General features: G+C 36.9%; 1 protein-coding gene across 3 annotated transcripts in view; it reads left to right on the top strand.

Annotated features, from left to right (window-relative positions):
* Nucleotides 1–10,274, top strand: part of clcn2c (chloride channel 2c) — a 143,748-nt gene that overhangs the window by 78,293 nt on the left and 55,181 nt on the right. For all 3 annotated transcript variants that reach the window (XM_067451413.1, XM_067451415.1, XM_067451414.1), the window contains exon 12: nt 1,031–1,186. In XM_067451413.1, coding sequence (XP_067307514.1) covers nt 1,031–1,186 — 156 coding nt within the window. The remainder of the gene's footprint in view (nt 1–1,030; nt 1,187–10,274) is intronic.

The following is a 10,274-nucleotide window of genomic DNA, read 5'->3' on the forward strand; positions in this document are numbered from 1 at the left end:
GCATGTAAATATTTCTTCTATTTATTTTTTATTATTAAAAAACCCAGTGGTGTAGAGTAGAGGTCTTTAATCACTTTTTTCAAGAGGTGGACAGTAACTAAGTACATTTACTTGAGTATCTGTACTTTACTTGAGTATTATTTTTTCTGGAAACTTATGACTTTAACTTCACTACATTTGAAAGACAAATATCGTACTTTTTACTCCTCTACATTTCTAACAAGGTTGAAAGTCGTTTCTGTAGCGGCTCTGAAAGTCGGAGGATGATTTTTTTCCCTTCTTATAAAGGTTTTTTGCTGTTGTTGTTTCAGACAGTCTATCAGGAATCGCTCTTATAGGGTCATACACATTTCCCCAACTTTATTTGATCAGTTCATAGCAAAATAGAAGAAGACGGTTCTTGGGCACAAGTGTGTGCACCCATAGCCATACTTTGAAAGTATGTTTCAGTTATAAAAAAAATAAAGATTAGTTTAGTTGGCATAAACTTGGTGCATGTCTTATAAAATATTAAAAATATAAAGGTCTGGGAGAAAGAGAAGAGTGACGTTGGGAGAATATCAGATGTGTATCAGTGTATTGGATCCGTGCATTCGGCCTTAAAGTGACAGCAGCTTAATAAAGAGCTTTGAAACTTTTCTACAAGTATTTAAATGAGTTTAAGTTAGTCGTATGCTAGTATGTCAGATGGAGCGTCACTGACTGGCTTAAACCATGATGGCATAATGTGCATTTATACAACAATAATAAAATAATGCAATGGCATAAAAAACTTCTGTACTTTTACTTGAGTAAAAATCTGTTTTTACAACTTTCACTTGTAACGCAGTAATATTTGACCAGTAGTACATTTACTTTTACTCAAGTAATAGAGTTGTGTACTTTCTCCACCTTTTTTCTAACCTCTTTGGCAATATTTTTTTTTTTTAATTTAAGCATGAAACGAACCATATTGTGAGGGTTTATGCTTAAAATAAGAAAGTGAATACTAAAGCTCAATGATGTTAATAACACTTAATTGTCTTTATAGCTCACACAAAAGGACACCCTGGTTTCATTCTTTGACAATCGCACTTGGACAAAGCAAGGAATCACAGAAGACTTTAGTTACGACAGTCACTCGACCGCCTGGAAACATCCGCAGGCTAATGTCTTCGTGGTGCTCGTCGTCTTCATCGTTATGAAGGTAAATCTAAACGCTTGTCTTTTTGATTGTTTGGTTTTTCTCATCCTGATCTCAGGGCCAAAATGAGTCGGTAGCAGTCAGGTGGGACTTTTTAAGTTGTTGTAATGCTATGTGCTTTGAGACCTTCTATAATTTAAAGGGCTCGTGAACTGCGTGGTTTTATTGCCTTGTAATGTTTCCTGGGGTGCACGTATAATGTTACATCAAAAATTGGTCATAATATAGAAATAAAAGGCTTGCGCTGTTCGATTGACAGCTCCAGCGATTGTAAAGGGAGCGTTCTTTGATCTCTTTCTAAATATAATTTAATCATATTTTAAATAAGGCCGTTTTCAAACCTTAAAGTCTGCACCGAAAGTTCATTTTCTGATGCATTTTATACATTTGGTCAGTTTTGGTTTGGTTTCACATTGCAGAACTGTACATGTGGGCTGCATCTTAATAATAAATAATAATAATACATTTTATTTGTATTGCACTTTACACTTTTAACAAATCTCAGTGCTACAGGTAATTTAAAAATACAAACAGATTAAATAGCTAAAAGACTTAAGCTCTCCCAAAAAGAAAAGTTTTTAGTCCTTTTTTAAAAGTCTCAAGATCTTGACATTGATTGGTTTGTAAACGTGCGTCTGACGTCAGCGTCTTTTGACATGAATGAATGAAGAGATGCATTTCGTTAAAGTGAACAGTTTGCCATTGCTTGACTATTTACTTTCGTTTCGAATCGTTTTGCTTAAAAGTGGACATTTCAAGCTTTCTCTACACATATTTCTCATGTGTGTGAGGCAAGTAGCCTGCTGAGTTGGGGTTTATTTGAGATGCGCTCCAAGTAAATCCACCAGCTAATTACTCTTCGACAGCGACGCCATAGAAATATACAGAGAAATAAACAAGTTCAAAGACAGTATTGTAAAGATTGACTCTCTGGTGCATAAGGCTTATAGCAGGGGTGATTAGAGTGACTGGAGATTTTAACTCCCTCAAAAAATTAACAAAAGCGTTTCATGCTCTCAGCTATTGAAGTCACGGGCTAAGTGTTTGTGAAGACTTGCATCGCTCGCTACCTGTGTGTGTGTGTGTGTGTGTGTGTGTGTGTGTCGCCCTGGCAACCTCATCAGAACCCAGTCGAAACCTTTCACAGATCAGGAAGTGATGTCGTCAGCGTTGCCATGGGGACAAGTGCCCTGTGTGTCCTTTTTGCAGAACAGGAACCTTTTGACTTAACCTGTGTGGCTTCATCTAGAACTACTTTGGGGCAGATTTCTCCCCAGAAAAAAGCCAAATCTGCCAAAACCTCCCTTTGGAAGTATGATTTACAAGTAATATTGTGTTGTCACGATACCAAATTTTTGACTTCGATACGATACCAGACTAAAACCCTAGGGTTTACCGTCACTTTTGATCAATTTAATGCAGTGTTTCTCAAATTTTTGCTGCCATTCCCCACTTTGGAGGTAGAGAAGGACTCCGAGCCACACCTGTCCCCAATCACCCCAACAAAATGGTAATTATCTAGGCTTTAAGGTGTCCTGTTAACATTTATTTTTATTAACATCACGTTTTAACCTTTCATGTGTACGGTTAAAATATTTTAGTTATATCCACAACTTTTCTGCAAGTCTTAGTGGGCGTGGCCGTGACACTCGATACTTCCGGTTGACGGTATCTCAGTTCCGGTTTAGCACACATAACAGTTATGCCCGGTTCACACCAGACGCGAGTGACGCGAATAAATAGCGCTATTCGCGCGAACATGGACGTGTGAACATTTTGACTCCATTCGCTTCATTCACTACACACTAGGGCTGGGCGATATGTTAATTTTTGGGGGGCGATAATCGCCTTCAAAAACATCGCGATATCCGATAATATCATCTACTCCGCACTGATCCCGCCCACTCCCCTGCGCCACAAAATTTTCCAGGCATAAAATGGAGGACAACGCTTAATATCCAAGAAAAGATGTACATCAGTAATTTGGCAGTATTATGGATTTAAACCAAATGCAAATGGTGAACCAGTGGATCCAACAGAGGCTATCTGCAGGCTGTGCAAGAAAAAAGAAAAAGAAAAAAAAGAAAGAAAGTGAACCCTCCGCAGCCATATTCACGTACACTACCCAGCAGTAGCGGCCTCGTTTCCGCTCTGCAGCCGCTTCTCAAAGACGACGGATATGTGGTCGAGCAGCAATGACACATTAAATGTCAATTAGAGCTTAGATCGTGCTCAAAAAAACAAGCCCGACCCTACCGGAGCTTGTGCTCGTTGTGTCCGAGCCTTGCCCGGCCCGGCACATTAACTGTAAATATGAGAACGAGCCTGTAATGAGCGAAGCGGACCGGTGTGACTCATGTTAAAACTAAAATTAACGAAATAAGCTGATAACATCACTGTTTTCCCAGAACGACTGGAAATCAAATTTGGCTGCAATATTGTCCTGTTTAACACTGTGAAGCTGCTTTGAAACAATCGTCATTGTAAAAGAACTAGTATAATAAATAAACTGACTTGGCTTGACTCAGCTCAATAATCCGCAGGCGCGCTCATGAACCGCTCACCTGTAAAATAATTCAATCCAGCTCAGACATTTATCTGTAGCTCACTTTGTTGTAGCATTAAACAATATTTGTCTTCTTTCTTTTTGCATATTATGTTTGAATAGGCCTATTATAATAGTATTTTTACATTTCATCTGATTATGATAAGTGCAAAGATGCGAGTGAGTCAGAAATGCTTTTGGTGGTTATATTTAGTTTAATATTAAGTTTTGTTTTGTAGAAAGCATTCTTTCGTTTTGTTTAAATTGTATCTTAATTTTAATAAAGGTTTCTTTGGCCAATTGCCTGGGTTTAATAAATAATATGCAAATGGAAGACATGTGTCGAAGTCGCCGGAGTGATCGCTTTAATTTCTAATGAACTGGAGCGCGTGTCTCATAAATAAACCGAAACGCAGCAGGCTACTTGCCTCACAGACATATGCGCATAGAAAGCTTAAAATGTCCACTTTTTAACGAAACCATTCGAAACGAAAATATTTAATTAAGCAAAGTGCAGTGTTGACGCGAGCAGCTCATGCGCTTCTGTTCAGAATACTGCTCCATCACTGCACGAGCTGTGAGTTTAACGCGCATTTTTACTTCACTTTAATATATTTTTCTTTCATTTTTTATATTATAATAATTTTATTCTAACACCTTTATTTTATAGTATTTAAAATACAGGCCTATGGTTAGGTTTTACAGACATTTTCAGCCGTTTAAGGTTGAGCTATTTTTTTTCCCGTTGAGCTATTTTTCCCCCCAAAGGTTTCTCTTTCGTTTTATTTTTAGCGTAAGTAGGCTATTTTAAATGTTTTCCAGGTTTCCATGTTTGATTAATGTTTGTATTATTAATAGGCTATTATATTTATAATTTAGCCTAATAGGAAATAATATTTTTAGAGCGTTTTAAAACATTTAGCCAAGCCAATGTGCTTCTCTTTGCGCGTGTATAATGAAAACACAACCAACGTCTTATCCATAATTCAATGTTTTGCTTTAACACATATAGGCTACTGTAGTTATGCATCAAAAACACTAAAAAGGTGAGTGTATGGTAACTACTATTTATAATGTATTTGGCAACGCAATGTCCTGTGAGTTTATCAGTCGTCATTTTTATGATGTCGATTATCGTCTGATAACACTGACTGTTATCGATATCGACATATTTGCGAGACATCGTCGATATATGATAATATCGTCATATCGCCCAGCCCTACTACACAACAGACGCGTATTTGCATCATGGGAGGGGCTTCTGCCAGGCAGCGGCAGTCGTCAGAAGGACGAGCCGAGTTAAGGCTGCTCTCGCCGGGGGTTAATGAGCGCTGAGCGCCGCGGTCTCACCTCCGAAACCTTGCTTCTATAAACCATGCAACATAAACGGACCCGTTTGACACGTTGCTAGCACCCTACGCACTCCATTCAATGCCCAACGAGCTTCAGATAAACTCAAGAATTGTGATGTAGAAGTAATATTTATATTTTAATATTTGTAATTGTTGAGATCATGTCTCATGTTTTTTTAATCAACATGAAAATAGATGCATGAACTTCAATTAATGTAAGTGCATTGTAATAAAAATTAATATTTCATTGCTGTAAATGTAATTATTGAGTTAGTATAATATATTAGTTTAACCTATTTTAAAATACTGCAGTACAACTGTATCATTTTTTGCAAGGGGTATGTTTATTGTTTTCAATAATTTACAGATTTAATGTGTAGAAGACCGCTCTAACAGCCTAACGTTAAATAGAGACATGCACTCCCGCGGGACCCAGCACAACCGAGTGCGGCGCGGGATCATATTTAATGGTGAATGCGGATGCGGGCGGTAAGATATTATTGTGTGCGTGTCGCGGGAAAATTTAATTATTTTGCGGGACTCCCGCAAAGTGGAAATATCGAACAAAATAAATAACTAGAAACAAATAAACCTTTATTTATAATAAAATAAAATCGATTTACAGGCGCATGGACGGAAGGTAACTCTTGCGTGGATCATAGGAACAGCCAAGCCGGCCTACCACACAGTGGAAAAATGTCTGCACCGCATAACTCAGGTGAATCGCTTAATGCTACAGATATTAGTAAGTTACTGTAAGATAGTCAGATCCATGCGACCATCTGGGAGATGTGATCATTTTGCCTGAAGCGTTGTTGTAAAAGTCTACTCCTGAATCCTCATAATACAACCAAGCGTTTAGCTGATAACAGTACAGACTAACGTAAACCGGAAGTTCGTTACCGGCGTGTTCTACGTTGCCTTAGCGATCATGGGAAAGGTCAGAGTTCGGGAAAGTTGTGGATATTTTAGAGTTTTTTAAGGCAACGTTATTTTAGAACTTTTCACCTTAATGTTTCCATGGCAACGCGTCATGTTTATCACATGACCCACCATAACCAAAATAGCGCTGTATGACAGATGTATCGCTTTTAGAAAGGTTTTTAAATATTGACAAACTTGCTTAACATGTCATCAACTATCTAATTATCCAATTGTGAGTGTGTTTTGCTATTTAGAAACCTTTATAAATGATCTTGATTCTGATCTACAAAGTGAGATGGGTGCTGCCACGTTTGAACAAATGCACCGCAGTGCAGAGTCCTGTCAGTCGGATTTACAGCACGTAAATTCATCAGTTTCTCCTGGAATAAGTAAGTGAACTGGGAGAAGAAAGTTCGAGTAAACTTTATATAGTTACTTACACTATGTGTATCTGATATGACCAGGGCTGGACTGGGGCTAAAATTCGGCATACCCAGCACATCCGGCCCATGAGTTCCCCGTGAATGTTTTTGCTGGGGTTGGGGCCTTAAATTGGAGTATATTAATAAAACTAGGACAAGGACAAATAATCATAGATATTATCGAATTTGCTGCAAATGCAGATAAACTTAATATTGCTTTTTTTTGTCACACAGAAATGCCCTTGGCAGTAAAGCACTGATGATTTTGAGCTAGGACGCAGTAAATTTACTTCTTTTAAATGCCGTCATCATTTCAGGGTATAAACAGCAATCCTTAAGTTAAATTTACTACTTTTTAATACCTTTTTTTACTACCTTCAGAATATTTTTTAAAACCATCACGACACTGAATTGCAAGTGTTAATCAGCGACCTTTCTATTATTTACACAGATTTTGACATATATAACATACAAAAAAGAATAGATTTAGAATCGACGAAGTGAGTGTCAGATACAGAACGGAAATCTGTGATAAGTTATCATTCAGACAGTAAAATACATCTCAACATTCACAAAGGTTGGTTAAGGAGAAGCATTGCTGCATACACATTTGATTTCAATTAATAATTGGTAATGTAACATTATTTAGTGTTTTTTAAAATTATTAAAATTATTTTTTCGTCCAACAACAAAACCTGAGCCAAATATTACATTTCTATAACTGTGATAAGTTGTTGAATTTAACAAAATACTAAAAACTAGTGCTGCCAATCGATTAAAAACTTTAACTAGATTAATCACACATTTTTTCTGTGATTAATTGCAATAAAAAAAAGAAATGTTTTTGTACGTTTTTAATATATTTTTTAATATAATAATTTCACAGTTAATCAAATTAATGTAGAAACAACATAAAGACAGTATATTTTAAATACTTGTTTAAATGGCATCTTTTTATGAATGAAGGCCAGTATTACTGATATTAATACAGCTACTGATTTTTTTTTATTTTTTACATTTATTATTAGGCTTCAAAAATATAACAGTTTTGAATTTAAGTAAACTTAAAACAATGCTAACATAAACCCATAATAAATGTCATGTTTACTCCTGCCCTTCCTGTCTTAACAGTTAGGAAATGTACAGAAATGTAATAAAGTTATCAAAGTTATATGCGGTCTGCACTGCATAAACTATAAATTAAATAGTTAATCCTTATTAAAGCTACCAAAGTTATTTAGTCAAGAGCAGCGAGTCATTTTCTCTGTTCCCTTTGTCCTTTAACTTTACTGACAGGAAGCTTTATTGGCTGCTGTCCCTTTAAGAGCAGACAGACACGCGGATCTCACTGTTTATATGGATCGCGCCTCATTCTCTCACAACTCTTTTTGTTCATTTTAGACTTCATATAAATCATTTAAGATTGCTCTTATGAGGATAGTCATTGAAGATATGCCTTGAAGCAAGTCTAAAATAAAACGTAAGCCAGCCACTTCTGTTGAGCGCGCTGTGTTCGGAGATGATGCCGAACGACCGCTGAATATGACGTCAGCATCAAACATACGCCGAGCCGGAGAAGAAAGATCTTTGATTATGTGCCCAGATACGCTAAAGCCCATATTTAAACGAACTAACGCGAACGCAGATAGAATTTCAATCAGAATAGGACATCTGATAGTCTGAAAAAATAATACCTAATTTGGAAAAAAAATAATACCTCTGAGACAACATTTAACACTTTTAATGGCCTTAAATTTGACAATTTGGATTTATCACTTTTTAATACTTTTTAAAACCCCGCGGACACCCTGCATTTACTCACTCTCGTGTCGTTCCAAACCTGCATGACTTCTGTGAAACACAAAAGAAGATGTTTTGAAGAATGTTGGCAACCACGCCATTTTGACAGGCTCAAAAACAGGCTCAAATTATTTTATTTTATGCTACACAGAAATAAATTAATTTAGGTTTCGAATGGAATCACAGGGTAAAAAACATAAGCCCTATTCGGACGGGATTAGATTAACATGGGGAGGTGGAGGTAAAGTAATTTTACCTCAGGACGTCTGTAGTATTAATGGCCAATTCGCACGGGATAAGACATCTCCGTAAAACTAGCAGAAGTGAGAGGAGTAACTCGCTTTACGCACCTCCTTGACGTCATGTGTGTATGACGTTACCGTTATCACGTGAGCAAACACACAACCTGAGCGCCAGTCTGAACTCCGTCTCCAATATATGTGTGTTTTAATAAACAGTTAGGTCCAGTCTAACGATTCTGATTTTAATAAACAGTTAGGTCCAGTCTAACGATTCTGATTTTAATAAACAGTTAGGTCCAGTCTAACGATTCTGATTTTAATAAACAGTTAGGTCCAGTCTAACGATTCTGATTTTAATAAACAGTTAGGTCCAGTCTAACGATTCTGATTTTAATAAACAGTTAGGTCCAGTCTAACGATTCTGATTTTAATAAACAGTTAGGTCCAGTCTAACGATTCTGATTGGATTGTGTTGGTAATAGACACTTTTTTCCTAACGCTAAAATAAGTGTTGGGCCTCTCATTAGTGCTTTTGATCTTCTTTTTGCTTTAAATGATATGCATAAAATACTGGAGGTTTTCCACAGATTTGTCCCACCACCTACAACGCAACCGAATGCTTCAAGCGCCTCAAAGCTCGCAAAATGCGCTTTATTTAACTTTTAAACCGGAAATGATGGAATTTTACCATACATTTTTACAGCAGGTCTATTCGAACGGGATTAGTGTTACCCGAGGTCATTTTTCCAGACCTTTTTTACAGAAGGTAAAAGTCTCGTTAATCTTTACTGACATTGTCCGTAATGATTGCTGAGATGGCACATTCAGACGGGACTAAAATCACAGAGAACCTCTGGTTATAATTACTTTACCCTCACGTCCCCATGTTAATCTAATCCAGTCCAATTAGGGCTATAGACTGTACAAACCTTGCTCCTCATTATATGGCTATGTGGTTTCTAAAATATATAAAACATATATAATAAACTATTATATTTGTAAGTAAAAAAAAAATGTAAACACCTGTAGAAAATACGAAAACAGGCTCGCTAAAAGTGATTTATATTCTGCAATATTAAAGTAATATAGCAGCATTTTTAATAAATGTTTCTTCCAAAACACCATATTTCTTATCTGCTGTTAGCTGCAATGTAAATTGTGGTTCTGCTAAAGTGAAGCGTTTGTGTGTGTTGCCGTTTTCCACTTTACCTCGTCATTAACACATGCTCGCGGCTGTTTTCAGCGAATTCAACACAGAACCTGTGATGTTTCCATATCACACGATTGTATAAAGCTAAATTCGGAGTCAAAGTGCCGTATAAAGCAGCGTTTAAACGCAGCGTACGTTCGTCAGCGGCTGCGCTGTGCGGATATTCACCTTTGCTGTTCCATGCACTCAAATACTAATAAATAAATGAATAGAAAAAAGCGCCTAATATGGAGGGGAGGTCTCTCTCGCTTCGGCTCGTCAATTCTGAAGACAAACCAATGGGCCGCTGTCGCTGAAGGTTGTCAGTGGTACAAATTTTCTTTTTTTATGTTGTTGTTAAAAACACTACAAAGTGCGTCCGCCCACCAGGCAAATGCCCGGTATGCCAGATTACCAGTCCAGCCCTGGATATGAATAAAAAAAAATGTCCTTCCTTTGTAGCACTTTGAGATTTTCTTTAAAATGTAATAACAATAATAAAATAATAATACATTTTATTTATGTCGGCAAGTTATATTTGAATGGATTGTTATTGCTGCTTCCATAGACACCAGTGTGTATTCCACAAACTCTAAATGTATTGTTTTACTAGTACT

Source organism: Pseudorasbora parva, chromosome 8, assembly GCF_024679245.1.
Source record: "Pseudorasbora parva isolate DD20220531a chromosome 8, ASM2467924v1, whole genome shotgun sequence".
Classification (NCBI taxonomy): Eukaryota; Metazoa; Chordata; class Actinopteri; order Cypriniformes; family Gobionidae; genus Pseudorasbora; species Pseudorasbora parva.